Source organism: Scyliorhinus torazame, chromosome 2 (genome assembly GCF_047496885.1).
Source record: "Scyliorhinus torazame isolate Kashiwa2021f chromosome 2, sScyTor2.1, whole genome shotgun sequence".
Taxonomy (NCBI): domain Eukaryota; kingdom Metazoa; phylum Chordata; class Chondrichthyes; order Carcharhiniformes; family Scyliorhinidae; genus Scyliorhinus; species Scyliorhinus torazame.
Window position 1 is genome coordinate 395,545,329 of NC_092708.1, and position 22,932 is coordinate 395,568,260.

The 22,932-nt window shown below is 48.9% G+C and overlaps 1 protein-coding gene across 1 annotated transcript in view; it reads right to left on the reverse strand.

The window, feature by feature from the left end:
• brf1b (BRF1 general transcription factor IIIB subunit b) overlaps positions 1 to 19,796 on the reverse strand; it is a 516,534-nt gene extending 496,738 nt beyond the window's left edge. Inside the window, exon 1 of the mRNA XM_072494251.1 lies at positions 19,328 to 19,796. Coding sequence (XP_072350352.1) covers positions 19,328 to 19,514 — 187 coding nt within the window. The 5' untranslated portion in view covers positions 19,515 to 19,796. The remainder of the gene's footprint in view (positions 1 to 19,327) is intronic.
• Between the last annotated feature and the right edge of the window lie 3,136 nt (positions 19,797 to 22,932).

A 22,932-nucleotide genomic window follows, 5' to 3' on the forward strand; every position in this document is an offset into this window, starting at 1 on the left:
AGACAAGGAAATTATGAAGCCAGAAACCCAGTTAGAACCTACAATAGGAAGATGAACCCCAGAAATGCACGGGGCATGATAAATCAATGTTTTTGATGGGACTCTCAATACCATTATGCTTTCAACTGTCCAACTCGTTATGATAAGAGTGTTTGAAGTGACACATGACACGGAAGAGTCAGAAGAGGAAAAAGATAGTGACCAGAAAGAAGGCATTGTCCTATTGACAAGCAGTTTTACGCCGGTAATGAGGTTGCAGAATCCTTCAACTGTGCTGTATTGGACAGTGGCTGCACATCTACTGTGTGTGGAATTGACTGGTTAAAATGTTACCTCTTTGAATGCTGAAAATCGTAACAAGGTTAAGGAATTTGAAAGTTCCACAAGTTTCAGGTTTGGGGATGATAATACTCTGAAGTCGCTGAAAAGAGTGGTGATCCCTTGCAATATTGCTGGAGTGAATCATTTCATTAGCACGGATGTTGTATCAAGTGAGATACCTTTGCTTCTGAGCAGACCGTCGATGAAGAAAGCACACATGAAACTGGATATGGAACAGGATAAGGCAACAGTTTTTGGAAAGATGGTGGGCTTACAATTTACAGTCAGGACACTATTGTATTCCATTACTGACAAATAATATTTCAAGTAGAGTGGTTAAGGATGTGTTAATGGCAGTTAAAAATGGGACTTTAGCTGATAAAAAGCTTGTGGTATTAAAACTGCATAGGCAATTTGCACATCCGTCTCCTCGGAGGCTGAAAAATTTATTAAAGGATGCAGGGGTAAGGGATGACGACTATACTAAACTGATAGAACAGGTTAGTGACCGGTGAAGTGTATAGGAAGTACAGAAGGACACCAGCACGACCGATAGTAACCCTACCTTTGGCCAGGGATTTGAACGACATTGTGGCCATGGACCTTAAGATCTGGGATAAAGCAAATAATATGTTTATTTTGCATTTTGTAGATTTAGCAACCAGATTTAGTCAATCAACGATTGTACGAAGTAAAGAAAAGAGAGTAGTTCTGGATCAAATCATGGAAATATGGATAGGGACAGGAATGGGTCCACCGGCAAAATTCCTTACGGACAATGGGGGAGAATTTGTTAATGATGAGTTTAGGGATATGTATGAAAACATGAATATCAGAGTTATGAATACGGCTGCAGAAAGCCCATTTAGTAATGGTGTCTGTGAAAGAAATCATGCTGTCATCGATGACATGCTTCGGAAAATTTTGGCAGATCGACCAAATTGCAAGCTAAATTCAGCTTTAGCATGGGCAGTACATGCAAAGAATTCATTGCAGATGGTTGGGGGCTATAGTCCTTATCAATTAGTGTTTGGTAGAAATCCTAAAATTCCGTCCATTTTGGATGACCAGCCTCCAGCTTGGGAGGGGACTAAAATAGCTCTGGTTTTGCTGAACATTTAAATGCATTACATAGCAGTAGAAAAGCTTTTTTGGAAGAAGTCTCTGAAAGAATTCACAGAGCTTTAAGACATAACGTATGGCCATCAGATGCCATTTTTCAGCAAGGAGGCATGGTGTGCTATAAGAGAGACAATTCTAATGAATGGAAAGGCCCAGGGAAGATTATAGGCATAGGTGGCAAAACAATTATTTTGCAACATGGTAATCACCATAGAAAGCATCCTATCAGGTTGCATCACAGCCTGGTATGGCAACTGCTCGGCCCAGGACCGCAAGAAACTTCAGAGAGTCGTGAACACCGCCCAGTCCATCACACGAGCCTGCCTCCCATCCATTGACTCCATCTACACCTCCCGCTGCCTGGGGAAAGCGGGCAATATAATCAAAGATCCCTCCCACCCGGCTTACTCACTCTTCCAAGATACAGAAGTCTGAGAACACGCACGAACAGACTCAAAAACAGCTTCATCCCCACTGTCACCAGACTCCTATATGACCCTCTTATGGATTGATTTCATTAACACTACACCCTGTATGCTTCATCCGATGCCAGTGCTTATGTAGTTACATTGTAGATGTTGTGTTGCCCTATTATGTATTTTCTTTTATTCCCTTTTCTTCTCATGTACTTAATGATCTGTTGAGCTGCTCGCAGAAAAATACTTTTCACTGTACCTCGGTACACGTGACAATAAACAAATCCAATCCAATCCAAACTGTTAGGGTCCATTCATCAAGGATAATGGGTACAGATTACAAATTTTCAAATTTAGACAGAGCAGACAGACATGACGAGGAACCAGAGTCATCTGTAACGCATGTGTTACAGAACTATGAGGACCAATTAACTGATATAGACAGGGTTTCTGTGGAGGAACACAACACTTCTGGTGAATTAAAACAGGCTATTTTTCCGAAAGGGCAACTGCCAAAGGTTGGTACAAAAGTGACATATTTGCCTGAAGGGTCTAGTCAATGGAAGGACGCAACTGTTATTAGTAGAGCAGGGAAGGCCACTGGAAAGTTTAAACATTGGTTGAATGAACAGCATTCAGGGGAAGGAGTCAAGGCAATGGATTGGGAAAACTAAGTTCAAAAACGGAGGCACAGAAACGCAGTGCCAGTTCAGATAGTACATCGGATAGTGAATAGGTCTGCAGGAAAAGGTCGAGAACTAGTGAAAGGACAGTTCACAGCAGAAGAGAAAGATCAAACAGTCGCAGTACAGAACGAGATACCAGGCGGGAGAGGGGCGTAGTTTGTCAAGATCTCGGAACACGACTAAGACTACGAATATTAATAGGAGTAGAAGCCCACATGCACGTGAGATTTTGGTGGCTTCAAATAAATTAGATGAAAAAGTTATTAAAGAAGCTAAACAGCAAGAATTGCATAGTTGGAGTGAATTTGGGGTATACACGGAAGTACCGGATAGGGGACAAAGAGCTCTATCCCACAGATGGATTTGCACAGAAAAGGTTCTTCCGGATGGAACTTATAAGGCAAAGGCCAGGCTCGTGGCAAGGGGATTTGAAGAAAACTTAGAAGATCAGGATTTAAGGGTAGATTCACCGACAGCAGGAAAGGTTATTTTAAAGATCTTATTGGCTCTATTAGCCACAAAGGCATGGGAATGCAAATCTATAGATATAAAAGCTGCCGTTTTGCAGGGGCATCAGCTCCAGAGAGACATTTTTCTCCGTCCTCCTAAAGAAGCAGCTAACACAGAAGGGGTACTCTGGAAGTTGAACAAATGTGTATAAGGATTAAATGATGCATCTAGAGTCTGGTATTTTTCGGTAAGGTCAGTTTTGTTAAAGTTAGGCTGTTGCCAGTTGAAAGCAGATCCTGCAATGTTTTATTGGCACTGTAAAGGAAATCTTTCTGGCATTTTTATGATGCATGTCGATGATTTTTTGTGGGGTGGGACTAGTGATTTTGAAGCTATTGTAATCTCTGGTTTGAGGAAAGAATTCAGGGTTGGAAGTCAGGCTTCCGGTGCATTTAAATATATTGGACTGGAAATTGGACAGACTAAATTAGGGGCAACTTTACATCAGCAATCTTATTTGGAAAGCATCACCCCAATAGCAATTAGACAAAAAGATGCAATGGTTTCAAAGATAGAAAAAGAGCAACTGCAAAGTTTAATTGGGCAACTGAACTGGTTAGGTAGACAGACTAGACCGGACGTGAGTTTTGATGTCTTAGAGTTGAGTACAAAAATGAATGATCCCAAAGTGGAAGACATAATAAGAGCAAATAAAGCATTGGCCAAACTAAAAATGCAGGAGTGTGTTTTGAAGTTCCTGGTTTTAGGTGACCTTAAGCATTTGAAACTCATAGTTTATAGTGATGCGTCCTACGCAAATTTATGTGATGGGGTTTCAAGCGCAGGAGGTTTTATAATTTTCCTTTTGGGGAACAATGGTAAATGTTGCCCACTTGTGTGGGATACAAAGAAAATAAGGAGAGTGGTAAAAAGCACTTTGGCTGCTGAGACGTTAAGCCATGTAGAGGCGGTGGATATGACTTTTTATATAAGTATGATATTGACAGAAATTTTGGGATTTGGGTAATATAACTATTGACTGTCACATTGACAATAAATCCCTGTGGGAAAATGTGCACTCTACAAAAAGTGTCAATGAAAAGAGGTTATGGATAGACATCGCAAGTTTGAAGCAGATGTTGGACAGAGGGGAAATAACAAAAATTAAATGGGTCGACAGGAGCTATCAACTGTCAGACTGTTTTACGAAAAGAGGGGCGAGTTCACAGAAACTTTTGGATATTGTTAATGAAGGGCGCTTGTTTCTGTGACTGTTTTTTTTTTTCTCGTCCAAACAAAAAAAAAGAAAAGGGGGGGGAACATCATGTGTGTGTTTTTGAGTTTCTTGAAATTTTGTTTTCACCTAATTTTTTTTTTCTCCAAGGAAGGGGAGACTGTTTAGTAATGGGTTAAGAGGCATTGCAATTAGTTGTCTCATTTATGTTAAGTATCCATTAATTGACACTGATATGGAAAGGGGCCTCAGGTGGCCTCTGTCAGGTGGTGTGTTGTGAAGAGTTTTGTGCAGAGGCTGCGGAAGTGAAATAAATGCTGTTTGTTGAAAAGGAACAAGAACTTTAGACTCTTCATTTCACAGCAACTAAAATGTATAACAAGCCTTACATCAGTGGTAGGGAAATTACTGGAGAGAATTCTTCGAGACAGGATCTACTCCCATTTGGAAGCAAATGGACGTATTAGCAAGAGGCAGCACGGTTTTGTGAAGGGGAGGTCGTGTCTCACTAACTTGATAGAGTTTTTTGAGGTCACAAAGATGATTGATGCAGGTAGGGCAGTGGATGTTGTCTATATAGACTTCAGTAAGGCCTTTGACAAGGTCCCTCATGGCAGACTGGTACAAAAGGTGAAGTCACAAGGCATCAGGGGTGAGCTGGTAAGATGGATACAGAACTGGCTAGGTCATAGAAGGCAGAGAGTAGCAATGGATGGGTGCTTTTCTGATTGGTGGGCTGTGACTAGTGGTGTTCCGCAGGGATCAATGCTGGGACCTTTGCTGTTCGTAGTATATATCAATGATTTGGAGGAAAATGTAACTGGTCTGATTAGTAAGTTTGCAGACGACACAAAGGTTGGTGGAATTGCGGATAGGGATGAGGACTGTCACAGGATACAGCAGGATTTAGATTGTTTGGAGACTTGGGCGGAGAGATGGCAGATGGAGTTTAATCAGGACAAATGTGAGGTAATGCATTTTGGAAGGTCTAATGCAGGTAGGGAATATACAGTGAATGGTAGAACCCTCAAGAGTATTGACAGTCGGAGAGATCTAGGTGTACAGGTCCACAGGTCACTGACAGGGGCAACACAGGTGGAGAAGGTAGTCAAGAAGGCATACGGCATGCTTGCCTTCATTGGCCGGGGCACTGAGTATAAGAATTGGCAAGTCATGTTGCAGCTGGATAGAACCTTAGTTAGGCCACACTTGGAGTATAGTGCTCAATTCTGGTCGCCACACTACCAGAGGGATGTGGAGGCTTTAGAGAGGGTGCAGACGAGATTGACCAGGATGTTGCCTGGTATGGAGGGCATTAGCTATGAGGAGAGGTTGAATAAACTCGGTTTGTTCTCACTAGAACGACGGAGGTTGAGGCACGACCTGTTAGAGGTCTACAAAATTATGAGGGGTATTGACAGATTGGATAGTCAGAGGCTTTTTCCCAGGGTAGAGGGGTCAATTACTAGGGGGCATAGGTTTAAGGTGCGAGGGGCAAAGTTTAGAGGAGATGTACGAGGCAAGTTTTTTTTACACAGAGGGCAGTGGGTGCCTGGAACTCACTACCGGAGGAGGTGGTGGAAGCAGGGACGATAGTGATGTTTAAGTGGCATCTCGACAAATACTTGAATAGGATGGGAATAGAGGGATACGGACCCAGGAAGTGCAGAAGATTGTAGTTTAGTTGGGCAGCATGGTCGGCACAGGCTTGGAGGGCCGAAGGGCCTATTCCTGTGCTGTACTTTTCTTTGTTCTTTTGTCACATGAGATGACAGGATTAAGGGCATGGCCGTGAATATTAGAGAGTTTCATTGGAAGGAGAGATTAAAGGAGGTTACGAAAACAGTAAAATCAGAGCAGCGAGAATGCAACGAGCTGAGATTGAAATCACCCATTGCGAGGCTGAGGGAGGAAAGCAGTGAAGACAACTCAATGAGAAAATTGCATTTTTGAGCATTTGGGTGGGCAGTAGAGAACCAGGATATAAAACGAGAAGAGGGATGGAACAAGAAGGATGCTCAAAGGGGAGAAAGTGCCAGAAGAGTCTGGGAAACAGACTGAGATGTGGTTTGGTGATACATGACCATAGGGCAAGTGAGGGAGGGGAGAGCTTCAAGGTGTCCTCAGACTCTCAGGCAAGTATCCACCAAGGCCGAGATGTAATCATCCACGATAAATTCACGGATTATTGGGGCTTTGTTCACGGTCTAACCGGCATTCTGTAGGGAAACATAGAAAGGGTCAGTGAGAGCAGATCTGCTGTCAGAGTCCACAGGGGCAAGGCTGGGAGGAGAGAGCTCGACAGGGAGGAAAAATCACCCAGGGGGGGGCGGCATGGTGGTGCAGTGGTTAGCACTGCTGCCTCACGGCGCCGAGGTCCCAGGTTCAAACCCGGCTCTGGGTCACGGTCTGTGTGAAGTTTGCACATTCTCCCCATGTTTGCATAGGTTTCACCCCCATAACCCAAAGATGTGCAGGGTGGGTGGATTGGCCCTTAATTGGAAAAAATGAATTGAGCACTCTAAATTTTTTTAAAAAGAAATCACCCAGAGGGCAAGATTCGGCAGCTGCTCCCCCCCCCCCCCCCACCCCCAGCAGACATACCAGGGAGGAAATTCGGCGAGAGTGTAGGTTTGGGTAGCTGTTCGCAAGAAGACAGCAACGAGTGCCTGGAGGGAGCAAAGAAAGGCACTGAGGGAAAGTACTTCATTGATTTGAAAACACTTTGGGGTGTTCTGAAGCACAAGGATACAGGTTTTTCTCTTGTGCAATCTGGTGCTACAAAGACAAAAGTTCATCATTTATTTGAAACACAAATTTCAAACAGCACATACTTTAAGGGTAATTGTGCAGACATGAACAAGTGGTCATCAAAAGGAGAATCCACTTTATAGAAATGCTGCTACAGGCTCCGATGCCACAAAACATAAAGCATGAAAATACACAATCAAACCTACATTGGAAAAATCACCTGGATAACATTTTTTTTAATGTCAAAGCTTTTTAGTCTCAAGCTTAGGAATAGAAAATGGCCATTCGGCCCCTCACGTCCGTTCCATCCTGACTTTACCCAGCAAAACAAGTTACAGGAGGATGGCCATTGTCCAACTTGTCATTATCATAGTGACCAGGGAAAGAGATAAACTAAAATCTAATAACCACCACAATATCAGAACAATTCTACATCAACATTACAACTGTTTTACTGATATTGCAGAGTCCCCATCATCCTCCCATTATCAGGACAGTCGCATATCTCAGTTTAATGGCTCCAACCATTCACAATTACAAAGGCACCACTGAAACTGTATTCAACTCTCAGACTGTGACAGCTACCTCCAACATATTATTGTGTATTTCACCCTCATTCAGCTCTCCTTCCCAGCGGCGAGGACCCAGGTTCGATACCTGCCCCGGGTCATTGTCCATGTGGAGTTTCCACATTCTACCCATGTCTACGTGGGTCTTCACCCACACAACCCAAAAAGATGTGCAGGTTCGGTGAATTGGCCACGCTAAATTGACCCTTAATCAGAAAAAAACTGGGTATGCTAAATTTTATTTTTTTTAATTCGGCTCTCCCAACATGACGACAACAACGTGTACTTATATCATAGAATTTACAGTACAGGTCATTCGGCCCATCGAGTCTACACCAGCCCTTGGAAAGAGCACCCTACTTCAACCCACACCTCCACCCTATCCCCGTAACCCCACCCAACCTTTTTGGACACGAAGGGCAATTTAGCATGGCGAATCCACCTAACCTGCACATCTTTGGACTGTGGGAGGAAACCGGAGCACCCGGAGGAAAACCATGCAGATACGGGGAGAACGTGCAGACTCCACACAGGCAGTCACCCAAGCCGGGAATCGACCCTGGAGCTGTGAAGCAACAGTGCTAGCCACTGTGTTACCGTGCTGCCCACTGGAACGGATTCTCAGAAGACGAGACGGAAACTTTGCGAGGTGGGCCATTGCTGATACTACCAGAGTTGGAGCTACTTTGAGATGAATTCCAAGGTAGGTGTTCCAAGGTGAATTCTGGAACCCGTCACGAGAGAGACAGAGTTTCTGTGAGATTGGTTGAGTCAGTGTTGACTGACGCCTGGGTGGGTTGTTGGGAAATCCGCGGACTGTATCTTGGTCACATCTGCCATTTATTGTACAGTCCATTTATTGCACACTGTTGTGTGTTTGACCACAATTGATTTGTTAATTCACATGTACCTCATACTTGCCCTGAATATTAGAGTACAAGGCAGGCAATGTAAATTGCTTTATCTTCCGGACCGTAGACTATTTTTGTTTGTTCAAAACAAGTGGAATCTTGTGGCTTTATTTACTTAGCAAGGGTCTTGAATTTCAAACATTAACTACTTACTTTAAACAAAACGTTATTGGTCCCTACTGAATCTTAGCAACAACTTGGGGATCAGGCGGTGGATCGTAACAGTACGCAGAACGAGCCAGGGTGCTATATTTCTCTCTCCCTCTGTCACATAGAGACTACATTTCTTCCCCCCTCTTTCTAGGGTATTTAGACAGTGGGAAATGCAGAGACAGGAGGAAGGTTCCTTCCACACTTATCACTTGGTTATACTGGCTACCAAATGTATTGCCCAAATCACATCGACACCAAAGCTACAAGCAGTAGGTACATTTGCAAAGTGGCTCAGCGGGTAGAATTCTCACTTCCGAACGAGGAAACCCGAGCCAATTCTGACGACCCCAGGTTGAACTGCCCTCACGGGTGGATGTGAAGATTCCACGGCATTCCAAAAACAAAAGAGTTAGGACTGTAGCCATGTAAAATGGCTGCGTTCCGATTAATCTGGCCAAAACCCAGTTTAAAACGGCTAACCCAAAAGACTGCTGGGAAAAGCAGCCAAGAAGACACAAGCAGGCAGCTGCAGACAGGTTTGCATATTCAGCTCTGGGAACGTAGCCCAGATCGATACTCAGGGCTATCAACAGCCCATCAACCCAGGTATCCGCAGTTGCATTCAGGACTGTTTACACCTAATCTACTCAGACATCCACAGTTAAATCGGCTATCCCCGGGAATAATTGCAACATATTAGCAATTGAATACCGGGCCAGACCTGTCGGCGCCTGCAGTGGCCGAAACAAAGACAGGTGAGCGACCACCCCCCCGATCGAGGAATCGCCTCACCATTGGACACATCGACCCCGGAGATTGGGGACAGAATCCAATCACTTGGGACTCAGGGTCAAGGGCCGCCCCGGGAGGCAGGAAGCCCCTGGGCCCTATAAAAGTAAAGGTCCAAGTTCAGATCTCGCTCTCTCTCATCTTCGCCTGCTCGAGACCTTCGCAAGACCAGCCACCGGCAAGTGTAAGTTTGAATCCAACGATCGCTATCCGGTAGAGACACCTAGCCACCGACCTGTAGCAGCCTTTTGAATCCCACGGGCCAGATTTGATTGGACAAGCCATTCGTTTCCCTGGCCTGGTGGGCTCTTCCTAAGTTAAGTATTGGCCAGTAGTGATAGGTTTATTATATAGAAAGTAGTATTAGGGTATTAATATTGTTTGTTGTATATAATAAATGACCGTTGTTTTAATCCTTACTAAGCGGTGTGCTGTGTTATTAATCATAACCTGAACTTGAACCACGTGGCGGAATCATAAAGATACCTGGCGACTCATGAGCAAAGGTGACCTAAACAGAGCAAATAGACTAAAGCTAAAAAGAGCAACAGGACCCCCGCCCGCCCTGTGCCACCCACGTCCTGGCCAACATTTATCCCTCAACCGACATCCCCGCAACCAACTGGGTGACCGTCGCCACACGTGGGAGCTTGCTGTGTAGAAAAACATTCCTGCAACAACCACCACATTTCAAAAAGAAAAATACACTAGATTGTCAATCGCCCTGGGGTTTAATGTCATGGCACATGTCACAAACAATGTTTGCAGTGACAAAGGGAAAGCAGTGCACACTGCAGCCAGTGCTCAGGGGCTTTTCCCAGCAGCAATGCTAACAACAATCCTGTGGAAGCAGTGAGGGGGAAATGTTGGAGATGTGGCTGTGCTGTAGCATGGTGATAACCGGGTGATGGTGGTAACTGGGTGATGGTGATAACCGGGTGATGGTGATAACTCAGTGATGGTGATAACCGGGTGATAACTGGTGATGGTGGTGACTGGGTGATAACTATTGACGGTTGTGACTTCCGGTTGCGGCTATGCCTGGGTAGGTCGCACGTTCGGCAGCTCCCGCCGTGAACGGACTTTTGGGCCCTTTTGAGGAGCCCCAGCGGCACTTAGACGACGATTCCCGGTGTGGGAAGGCTCCCCCAGCCTTGCATGGAGTGGAGCAGTCAAAAAAGGGATCTTGGAGAAGAGAGGAGAACGGGCGCGGAAAAGTAAGATGGAGGCGGGCAGAGACCAGGCAGCGTGGGCGCAATGGTCGCGGGAACAGCAGGAGTTCCTGAAAAGCTGCTTTGCGGAGCTGAAAGCAGAGATGCTGGCCCCAAGCGTCGATTCAGAGGCTGGTGGAGACCCAGAAGACTCAAGGGGCGGCGATTAGAGAGGTGCAGCAGAAAGCCTCTGAAAATGAGGACGAGATCCTGGGCCTGGCGGTGAAGATGCACGAGGCGCTGTATAAAAAGTGGCAGGAAAAGTTTGAGGACCTGGAGAACAGGTCGAGGAGGAAGAATCTCCGGATTCTGGGTCTACCTGAAGGTGTGGAGGGGTCCGACATCGGGGCATATGTAGCCACGATGCTGACTACGCTAATGGGCGCATGAGCCTTCCCGAGGCCCCTGGAGCTGGATGGGGCTCATAGTGGAGGCCTAAGGCAAATGAGCCGCCAAAGGCTGTAGTGGTGAGGTTTCACCGCTTTACGGACAGAGAGTGCGTCCTGAGATGGTCGAAGAAGGAACGGAGTAGCAGGTGGGAGAATACGGAGATCCGCATCTACCAAGACTGGAGCGCAGAGCTGGCTAAGAAGAGGGCAGGATTCAACCGGGCCAAGGCGGTTCTCCACCTAAAGGGGGTGAAGTTCGGGAGGAGGCGTGGACCTTTATCCAGAACGAAAAATTGGACTCAACCTTATGGTTTGCTGTGGGTTTTGGGAAAGCTGGGGAGTGGGAATGGGTGATTGGATGCGCTGTGTGTGTTTTAATGGGCCTGGGTACTGTTTTGGAGGGGCCGCTCCTCGCGTTCGAACGGGGGAGGGGGGCAGGAGGACCTGGGTCGTCGGGAATTGGGGGGAGGCTCCAGGAGGAAGGAGCTGCGCCACGGGGGGTGGGCCGGCCCAGGTAAAAAGTCGCGTTTTTTTTTCCCGCGCTAAAGGGGGGGCGTGGCCCGGCGGGAGGGCGGTACCAGAGGGGTATCCGTATCGATTTGAGATGGGGGGGGGGGGGGGGGACGGACTTTGACGGGGAATCTAAACGGGGGAGCGTTGGTAGAGGCCGAGTAGCTGGAGTCAGCAGGAGTCAGCTGACTTACGGGAGTGCAATGGGGGGAGTAAGGGGGCTAGACAGTTTTCTAGCTGGGACTGGGTTGCTGCTGCATTTACTGAAGGGGAGCAGGAGGTAAGAGGGTGAGTCAGGGCGGGGGCCCTCTGCCTGGGGGACTGGAGTGTGCGGGAGGCGTGGGCATGTGGCTGGCCTAAGAAAGGAGATGGCTCGTCGGAGGGGGGGGGGGGGGGGGGAGAACAGGACTTTAATACGGTACTGGACCCAGCACTGGACCGATCCAGGTCGAGGTCGGGCAAGAGGCCAGCAAGGTTCTCAGGGGGTTTATGGATCAGATGGGGGGAGTGGATCCGTGGAGGTTTGTTAGGCCGGCGGCCAGAGAGTTCTCTTTTTTCTCCCACGTGCATAAGGCCTATTCACGGATAGATTTCTTTGTGGTGAGCAGGGCACTGACTCCAAGAGTGGAGGGAACGGAATATTCGGCCATAGCGATTTTGGACCACGCCCCGCACTGGGTGGAGTCGGAGTTGAGGGAGGAAAGGGACCAGCGCTCATTATGGCACATGGACGTGTGACTGGTGGCAGGTGAGGAGGTTTGTGGGCGGGTCCTGGGGTGCATTCAGAGATACATAGAGGCCAATGATAATGGGGAAGTCCCGGTCGGGGTGGTTTGGGAGGCTCTGAAAGCGGTGGTTAGGGGAGAGTTAATCTCAATTAGGGCCCACAGGGAGAAGAGAGAGAGGATGGAGAGGGAGAGGTCGGTGGGGGAGATATTAAGGGTGGATAGGAGATATGCGGATTCCCCTGAAGATGGGCTGCTGAAGGAGCGACGGAGCCTCCAAACGGAGTTTGACTTGTTGACCACGGGGAAAGCCGAGACCCAGTTGAGGAAGGTGCAGGGGGCAGTATACAGATGTGGGGAGAAGGCGAGCCGGATGCTGGCGCATCAGCTACGCAAGAGGGAGGCGGCGAGGGAAACTGGAGGAATCAGGGACAGAGGGGGGAGCACGGTGCAAAGTTCGGCTAAAATAAACGAGGTATTCAGGGATTTTTATGGGAACCTGTATAAATCAGAGCCCCCGGAGGGGGTGGGGGCGGCGGATGCGGCGGTTCCTACAAAGAACAAAGAAAATTACAGCACAGGAACAGGCCCTTCGGCCCTCCCAGCCTGCGCCGATCCAGATCCTTTATCTAAATCTGTCTTCTATTTTCCAAGGATCTACTTCCCTCTGTTCCCCGCCCGTTCATATATCTGTCTAGATGCATCTTAAATGATGCTATCGTGCCCGCCTCTACCACCTCCGCTGGCAAAGCGTTCCAGGCACCCACCACCCTCTGCGTAAAAAACTTTCCACACATCTCCCTTAAACTTTCCCCCTGTCACCTTGAAATGGTGACCCCTTGTAATTGACACCTCCACTCTTGGAAAAAGCTTGTTGCTATCCACCCTGTCCATACCTCTCGCAATTTTGTAGGCCTCAATCAGGTCCCCCCTCAACCCCCGTCTTTCCAACGAAAACAATCCTAGTCTACTCAACCTTTCTTCATAGCTAGCACCCTCCATACCAGGCAACATCCTGGTGAATCTCCTCTGCACCCTCTCTAAAGCATCCACATCCTTCTGATAATGTGGCGACCAGAACTGCACGCAGTATTCCAAATGTGGCCTAACTAAAGTCCTGTACAACTGTAACATGACCTGCCGACTCTTGTACTCAATACCCTGTCCGATGAAGGCCAGCATGCTGTATGCCTTCTTGACCACTCTATCGACCTGCGTTGCCACCTTCAGGGTACAATGGACCTGAACTCCCAGATTTCTCTGTACATCAATTTTCCCCAGGACTCTTCCATTGACCGTATAGTCTGCTCTTGAATTATATCTTCCAAAATGCATCACCTCGCATTTGCCTGGATTGAACTCCATCTGCCATTTCTCTACCCAACTCTCCAATCTATCTATATTTTGCTGTATTCTCTGACAGTCCTCCTCGCTATCTGCAACTCCACCAATCTTAGTATCATCTGCAAACTTGCTAATCAGACCACCTATACCTTCATCCAGATCATTTATCGATATCACAAACAACAGTGGTCCGAGCACGGATCCCTGTGGAACACCACGAGTCACCTTTCTCCATTTTGAGACACTCCCTTCCTTCCACCACTACTCTGTCTCCTGTTGCCCAGCCAGTTCTTTATCCATCTAGCTAATACATCCTGAACCCCACACGACTTCACTTTTTCCATTAATCTGCCATGGGAAACTTTATCAAACGCCTTACTGAAGTCCATGTATATGACATCTACAGCCCTTCCCTCATCAATTAACGTTGTCACTTCCTCAAAGAATTCTTTTAGGTTTGTAAGACATGACCTTCCCTGCACAAAACCATGCTGCCTATCACTGATAAGTCTATTTTCTTCAAAATGTGAATAGATCCTATCCCTCAGTATCTTCTCCAACAGTTTGCCTACCACTGACGTCTAGCTCGCAGGTTTATAATTCCCTGGATTATCCTGCTACCCTTCTTAAACAAAGGGACAACATTAGCAATTCTCCAGTCCTCCGGGACCTCACCCGTGCTCAAGGATGCTGCAAAGATATCTGTTAAGACCCCAGCTATTTCGTCCCTCGCTTCCCTCAGTAACCTGGGATAGATCCCATCCGGACCTGGGGACTTGTCCACCTTAATGCCTTTTAGAATACCCAAAACTTCCCCTTCCTTATGCTGACTTGACCTAGAGTATTTCAACATCCATTCTTAGCCTCAACATCCATCATGTCCCTCTCCTTGGTGAATACCGATGCAAAGTACTCATTAAGAATCTCACCCATTTCCTCTGACTCCACGCATAAATTCCCTCTTTTGTCTTTGAGTGGGCCAATCCTTTCTCTAGTTACCCTCTTGCTCCTTATATACGAATAAAAGGATTTGGGATTTTCCTTAACCCTGTTAGCCAAAGATATTTCATGACCCCTTTTAGCCCTCTTTATTGCGCGTTAGTGATTTGCCCTACTTTCCCGATATTCCTCCAAAGCTTCATCAGTTTTAAGTCGCCTAGATCTTATGTATGCTTCCTTTTTCATTTTAGCTAGTCTCACAATTCCACCCGTCATCCATGGTTCCCTAATCTTGCCATTTCTATCCCTCATTTTCACAGGGACATGTCTGTCCTGCACTCTAATCAACCTTTCCTTAAAAGACTCCCACATTTCAAATGTGGATTTACCCTTAAACAGCTGCTCCCAATCCACATTCCCTAGCTCCTGCCGAATTTTGTTATACTTGGTCTTTCCCCAATTTAGCACTCTTCCTTTAGGACCACTCTCATCTTTGTCCATGAGTATTCTAAAACTTACGGAATTGTGATCGCTATTCCCAAAGTAATCACCGACTGAAACTTCAACCACCTGGCCGGGATCATTCCCCAATACCAGGTCCAGTATGGCCCCTTCCCGAGTTGGACTATTACATACTGCTCTAAAAAACTCTCCTGGATGCTCCTTACAAATTCTGCTCCATCTATGCCTCCAACACTACATGAGTCCCATTCAATGCTGGGGAAGTTAAAATCTCCCATCACGACCACCCTATTGCTCCTACATTTTTCTATAATCTGTCTACATATTTGTACCTCTACTTCACGCTCGCTTTTAGGAGACCTGTAGTAAAGTCCCAACAATGTTACTGCACCCTTCCTATTTCTTAGCTCTACCCATATTGCCTCAGTGCTCGAATCCTCCATCGTGCCCTCCTTAATCACAGCTATGATATCATCTCTGACCAATAATGCAACTCCTCCACCCCTTTTACCTCCCTCTCTATCCCTCCTGAAGCATCTATACCCTGGGATATTTAGTTGCCAGTCTTGCCCTTCCCTCAACCAAGTCTTCGTAATACCAATATCATATTCCCAGGTATTAATCCAAGCCCTAAGTTCATCTGCCTTACCTGCTACACTTCTCGCATTGAAACAAATGCACCTCAGACCACCTGTCCCTTTGCGTTCATCATCTCTTCCCTCTCTACTCTTCCCCTTATCGTCACGGTGAGTTTATTATCTAGTACCTTACTGGCTTTAGTTGCTGCCTCTTTACTGACCTCTAACTTCCTAATCTGGTTCCCATCCCCCTGCCACATTAGTTTAAAACCTCCCCAACAGTGTTAGCAAAAGCACCCCCTAGGACATTGGTTCCTGGACCATTTGAGGTTCCCGAGAGTGGAAGGCCTGGGGGCCCCGATTGGGATAGGGGAGCTGGTTACGGGGTTGGGGAGTATGCAGGCGGGCAAGGCCCCGGGGCCTGATGGGTTCCCAGTTGAATTCTACAGGAAGTTTGTGGATCTGCTGGGTCCGCTGCTGATGAGAACCTTCAACGAGGCGAGGGAGGTAGGGATTCTCCCCCCGACAATGTCTCGGGCGCTGATCTCGCTGATCCTCGAGCGGGACAAGGACCCGCTGCAGTGTGGCTCGTATAGGCCGACCTCGCTCCTTAATGTAGATGCCAAGTTGCTGGCAAAGGTCCTAGCCACAAGGATTGAGGATTGTATCCTGGGAGTGATACATGAGGACCAGACGGGGTTCGTGAAGGGCAGGCAGCTAAATGCAAATGTGCGGAGGGTCCTGTATGTGATCATGATGTCCTCGGGGGGTGGGGAGGCAAAAGTGGAGGTGGCAATGGATGCGGAGAAGGTCTTTGATCGGGTGGAGTGGGAGTACCTATGGGAAGTGCTTGGCAGGTTTGGGTTCGGGGAGGGGTTCATAGGGTGGGTCAAATTGTTATACCAGGCCCCGGTGGCGAGCGTATCTACGAACCGGCGGAGATCAGAATATTTTGGGTTGCACCGTGGGACGAGGCAGGGGTGCCCCCTGTCCCCTCTGTTGTTTGCTTTGGCAATTGAGCCGCTAGCCATGGCGTTGAGGGAATCTAGAAACTGGAGGGGGTTGGTCCGGGGAGGGAACATCAGGTCTCGTTGTATGCTGATGAACTGCTTTTGTACATCGCAGATCCAGTGGAGGGGATGGTAGAGGTCATGTGGATCCTTAGGGAGTTTGGGGACTTCTCAGGCTGCATGCTTAACGTGGGGAAGAGTGAGCTCTTTGTGATGCATGCGAGGGGCCAGGAAAGGGGGCTGGAGGAGCTGCCGCTTAAGAGGGCGGAGGAGTTTCCAGTATTTGGGTGTCCAGGAGTTGGGGGGCCCTGCTTAAGCTTAATTTGGCACGGTTGGTGGACCAGATGGAGGAAGACTTTAGGAGATGGCAGGCAGGGTGCAGTCCGTTAAGATGACAGTCCTCCCTAGGTTCCTGTTTGTGTTCCAGTGCCTTCCCATCCTCATCCCCAAGGCCTTTTTTAAGCGAGTAAGCAGGAGCATTATGGGGTTTGTATGGGCAAGTAAGACCCCAAGGGTCAAGAGGCTGTTTTTGGAGCGTAGTCGAGACAGGGGTGGGCTGGCGCTACCGAACCTGTGTAGTTATTACTGGACAGCCAATGTGGCAATGATTCGGAAATGGGTAATGGAGGGAGAGGGGGCGGCGTGAAAAAGACTGGAGGCGGCGAATTGCGTGGGCACTAGCCTGGGAGCGTTGGTGACGGCACCTTTGCCTCTACCGCCGACACGGTACACCACAGTGGTGGCGGCGACTCTGAGGCAGTGGAGACGGCACGGGGGTGAGATGGGGGCCTCAATTTGGTCCCCAATACGGAATAATCATAGGTTTGCACCGGGCAGGATAGATGGCGGATTCCTGAGCTGGCATCGGGCGGGAATTAAAAGGACGGGGGACCTATTTATCGACGGGACATTTGCTAGCCTGGGGGCGCTGGAGGAGAAATTTGGGTTACTCTCCCGGAAACGCTTTTAGGTACATGCATTTGAGGGCGTTTGTGAGAAGGCAGGTAAGGGAATTTCCGCTGCTCGCCGCACGGAGAATTCAGGACAGGGTGACCTCGGGTGTATGGGTGGGAGAGGGCAAGGTCTCAGCGATCTATCAGGAGTTGCAGGAGGCGGAGGAAGCCTCGGTGGAGAAGCTGAAGGGCAAGTGGGAGGAGGAGCTGGGTGAGGAACTGGATGAGGGCTTGTGGGCGGAGGCCCTGGGTAAGGTTAACTCCTCCTCGTCTTGTGCCAGACTGAGCCTGATCCAGTTCAATGTGGTTCACAGGGCACATCTGACAGGGGTGAGGATGTGCAAGTTTTTTGGGGTGGAGGACAGATGCGCGAGCTGCTCGAGGACCCCAGCGAATCACGCCCATATGTTTTGGGCGTGCCCAGCGCGAGAGGGGTGCTGGAAGGGCTTTGCCAAGGCTATGTCCAAAGTCTTGGATACTCGGGTAAAACCGAGCTGGGGGATAGCAATATTCGGGGTATCAGATGAGCCGGGAGTACAGGAGCCGAAAGAGGCCGGAGTTCTGGCCTTTGCGTCCTTGGTAGCCCGGTAGAGGATCTTACTAATGTGGAGGGATGCAAAACCCCCAAGCGTGGAGGCTTGGATTAATGGCAGGGTTCATCAAGTTGGAGAGGATAAAGTTTGCCTTGCGAGGGTCTGTGCAGGGGTTCGCCAGGCGGTGGCAACCGTTCCTAGACTTTCTCGCGCAACGTTAGGTGGAGGTCAAGAGTAGCAGCTGCCCGGGGGGGGGGGGGGGGGGGGGGGTTGGCTCGTTTCTATTATTGTACGGGGCGTTTGCCCCATTTTTTCTTTCAGTTTGTTAGATAGTTTAATGTGTAGTGGGTTAAGTTGTTGGAGGGGATGGCGTAAGGCCTCCCTCGATACTTTTCTTATGTATATTTTCATTCCTTTTTGTAGTGTTTTTGTAAAAATGTATTGAAAAACTTGAATAAACATTTTTTTTTAAACTAGTGATGGTCGTAACCGGGTGATGGTCGTAACCGGGTGATGGTGGTAACCGGGTGATGGTGGCAACCAGGGATGATAACCAATGATGGTGATAACCAGTGATAGTGATGATGGTAACCAGTGATAGTGATGGTAACCAGTGATGGTGATAACGGTAACCAGTGATAGTGATAACCAGTGATAGTGATGATGGTAACCAGCGATGGTGATAATCAGTGATAGTGATGGTAACCAGTGATGGTGATAATCAGTGATAGTGATGATGGTAACCAGCAATGGTGATAACCAATGATAGTGACGATGGTAACCAGTGATGGTGATAATCAGTGATAGTGATGGTAACCAGTGATGGTGATAATCAGTGATAGTGATGATGGTAACCAGCAATGGTGATAACCAGTGATAGTGATGACAGTAACCAGTGATGGTGATAACCAGTGATAGTGATGATGGTAACCAGCGATGGTGATGGTAACCAGTGATGGTGATAACCAGTGATAGTGATGATGGTAACCAGCGATGGTGATGGTAACCAGTGATGGTGATAATCAGTGATAGTGATGATGGTAACCAGTGATGGTGATGGTAACCAGTGATGGTGATAATCAGTGATGGTGATGATGGTAACCTGTGATGGTGATAACCAGTGATAGTGATGATGGTAACCAGTGATAGTGATGGTAACCAGTGATGATGGTAACCAGTGATAGTGATGATGGTAACCAGTGATAGTGATGGTAACCAGTGATGGTGGCCAGCGATGGTCCAGGGCAGGGTTGGGGCTTCAGTGCACTCACCGTCCAGGGAGACGAACTGCCCGACCGCCGAGGAGCCGCCGCCGCTGTTCTCCACGAACTGCACCTCGGACACGATGATGTTGTCCTCCAGCACCGAGCCGCAGGCCGTGCACACCGCGTCTCCGCGGGCCTGGTCAATGTCGATGTCGGTGCAGCCGCAGGTGCGGCAGACCCGGGAGCTGGACATGGCGACGCTTCACGGGGGGGGGGTTCACAACGACCCCACACCGGGGGACTGGCCCACCACACTCGGGCCGGCCCCGGGAGGGGGGGCTCCTGGTGCTCGGCTGTCCCCCTCAGGAAAGCCCGAGGCTTCTTGCGGCCTAGGCGGTGGCTACCCGGCCTCGGGGTTTATTCGGACGCGGGGATCCGGCGGATTGGGTGCAGGGAGAGCTCTCCGCCCGCCTCGCGGTGTGACTGCCTGTCGCCTCCGCTCCCGCCCCGGGTCCGTGGCCGCTCCGCTCGGCGGCCGCAGCCAGACTGAACCGGGGCCCCGGAATCACCCACTCACCACCCACCGCGGGGGGGGGCGGAGCACATCAACAGATAGAAATACAACACATTCTTCAACAAAACCCAGCTACACCCTCCACCACTCAATAAATACTCTTCAATGGAATATTAACCCCTGCAAACAGCCCCTACTCCCTGCGGAAATGGTTAATATTTAATTATTGTCCTGCTCTTCTCCCCCCCTCCGGGCCGACCCTGGTTGCTAAGGCCCGGGGAGCACGCTAAACCAAACCACGTGCTGCCATTTAAAGGGGCCGCACTGACAAACACCACACGCTGTCACCTCTGCACTTGACTGTTCCACTGCTGCCCGGCAATAATAATATATTGTTTTTAAAATTTAGAGTACCCAATTCATTTTTTTCAATTAAGGGGCAATTTCGTGTGTCCAATCCACCTACCCTGCACATCTTTGGGTTGTGGGGGCGAATCCCACGCAAACACCGGGAGAATGTGCAACCCCTCACGGACAGTGACCCAGAGCCGGGATCGAACCTGGGACCTCGGCGCCGTGAGGCCGCAGTGCTAACCCACTGCGTCACCATGCTGCCCCTGCAATAATAATATAATAACCTTTATTGTCACAAGTAGGCTTACATTAACACCGCAATGAAGTTACATAGAACATCCCTGAGTCGCCACACTCCGGCGCCTGTTCGGGGACACAGAGGGAGAATTGAGAATGTTCAAATTACCTAACAGCACGTCTTTCGGGACTTGTGGAGGAAACCGGAGCACCCGGAGGAACCCCACGCAAACACGGGGTGAACGTGCAGACTCCGCACAGACAGTGACCCAAGCGGGAATCAAACCTGGTACTCTGGCGCTGTGAAGCAACAGTGCTAACCACTGTTAGCCCATACACACTGGGGCTCAGCAAGGAGCTGTGGGCGACCACCGTGCCGAGAGAAGCAGGGTTAATGTCTCAAGTCAGTGACCAATTCATCACAAGGGCCAAAAAGCTCCTTCCAGGCCTCTTCACCATTCAACGGCACCATGGCTGATCCTCCAGGTCAGCTCCACCAACCGGATGGCACATTTCTCATTCCCTTCACCCCCTTACTGCCCAAAAATCTAACAGGAATGGTCCCAGGGACGAAGGAATCAGAGAATTCATAGAGTTCCTACAGTGAAGAAGGAGGCGGCACAGTGGCACAGTGGTTAGCACTGCTGCCTCACAGCACCAGGGGCCCGGGTTCAATTCCGGCCTCGGGTGACTGTCTGTGCGGAGTCTGCACCTTCTCCCAGTGTCTGCGTGGGTTTCCTCCGGGTGCTCCGGTTTCCTCCCACAGTCCAAAGATATGCAGGTTAGGTGGATTTTTAAAATATATATATATTTATTAAAGTTTTTAACACAATTTTTCACACTTACAAACAATAACCCCACCCCCCGTAACAAAATAGCAAGTAATCGCACAAAGCAAGATATATACATGGTAAAATGATATGTTACATAGCTTTGTACACTAGCTCTCTCCCGCACGTGCCAGTTTCCCAAATCCTTCATGTTTTCTCTTGCTCATCCACCCCCCGCCCCCCCAGGCAAGCCCCCCCTCTTCCCCCCTCCTTCCCCCACCCCCCCTCACAGGACATCACCCCCCGCCTGGGCCGCTGCTGCTGCTGACCGACCTTCCTCTAACGCTCCGCGAGATAGTCTAGGAACGGTTGCCACCACCTGTAGAACCCCTGCGCAGACCCTCTCAAGGTGAACTTTATCCTCTCCAGCTTTATGAACCCAGCCATGTCATTTATCCAGGCCTCCACGCTGGGGGGCTTCGCCTCCTTCCACATTAGCAAGATCCTTCGCCGGGCTACTAGGGACGTAAAGGCCAGAATTCCGGCCTCTTTCGCCTCCTGCACTCCCGGCTCATCCACTACTCCGAATACTGCTAGCCCCCAGCTTGGCTTGACCTGGACTTTCACCACCTGAGATATTGCTCCCGCCACTCCTCTCCAGAACCCCTCCAGTGCCGCAGGTTAGGTGGATTGACTGTGCTAAATTGCCCTTAGTGTCCAAAAAGGTTAGGTGGGGTTACTGAGACAGGGTGGAGGTGTGGGCTTAAGTAGGGTGCTCTTTCCAAGGGGCGGTGCAGACTCGATAGGCCGAATGGCCTCCTTCTGCACTGAAGATTCCTTGAGGCCGTTTGGCCCATCAAATCTACACTGGCCCTCAGAAAGAGCCCCCTACCTAGGTCTTGACTGTTCCACTGATGCCCTGTAATAATAACATAAATATCAGAAAATGCTCAGCGAGTGGCTGTCCCCCACCCTATCCCTGCAATCCCACGTACCCAACACATCTTTGGACACTGAGGGACAACTTAGCATGTCCAATCCACCTAACCTGTATATATTTGGGCTGTGGGAGGAAACCGGAGCACCCAGGGGAAACCCACACAGACACAGGGAGATCGTGCAGAGTCCACACAGACACCTAAGGCTGGAATTGAACCTGGGTCTCTTGCACTGTGAGGCAGCAGTGTTAACCACTGTGCCACCCACAAATGAGGGCTCCAGTTACGTGCATAGATAGCAGGAACAGAGGGTAGCCCGTGAGCTGTCAGTGTCGCTCCATCGTCCTCACTGTCAACAGGGGTGGTACCAGGGGATTGGAGAGTGGCGAATGTCATGCCCCTGTTCAAAAAGGGGACTAGGGATAACCCTGGGAATTACAGGCCAGTTAGTCTTACTTCGGTGGTAGGCAAAGTAATGGAAAGGGTACTGAGGGATAGGATTTCTGAGCATCTGGAAAGACACTGCTTGATTAGGGATAGTCAGCACGGATTTGTGAAGGGTAGGTCTTGCCTCACAAGTCTTATTGAATTCTTTGAGGAGGTGACCAAGCATGTGGATGAAGGTAAAGCAGTGGATGTAGTGTACATGGATTTTAGTAAGGCATTTGATAAGGTTCCCCATGGTAGGCTTCTGCAAAAAGTAAGGAGGCATGGGATAGTGGGAAATTTGGCCAGTTGGATAACGAACTGGCTAACCCATAGAAGTCAGAGAGTGGTGATGGATGGCAAATATTCAGCCTGGATCCCAGTTACCAGTGGCGTACCGCAGGGATCAGTTCAGGGTCCTCTGCTGTTTGT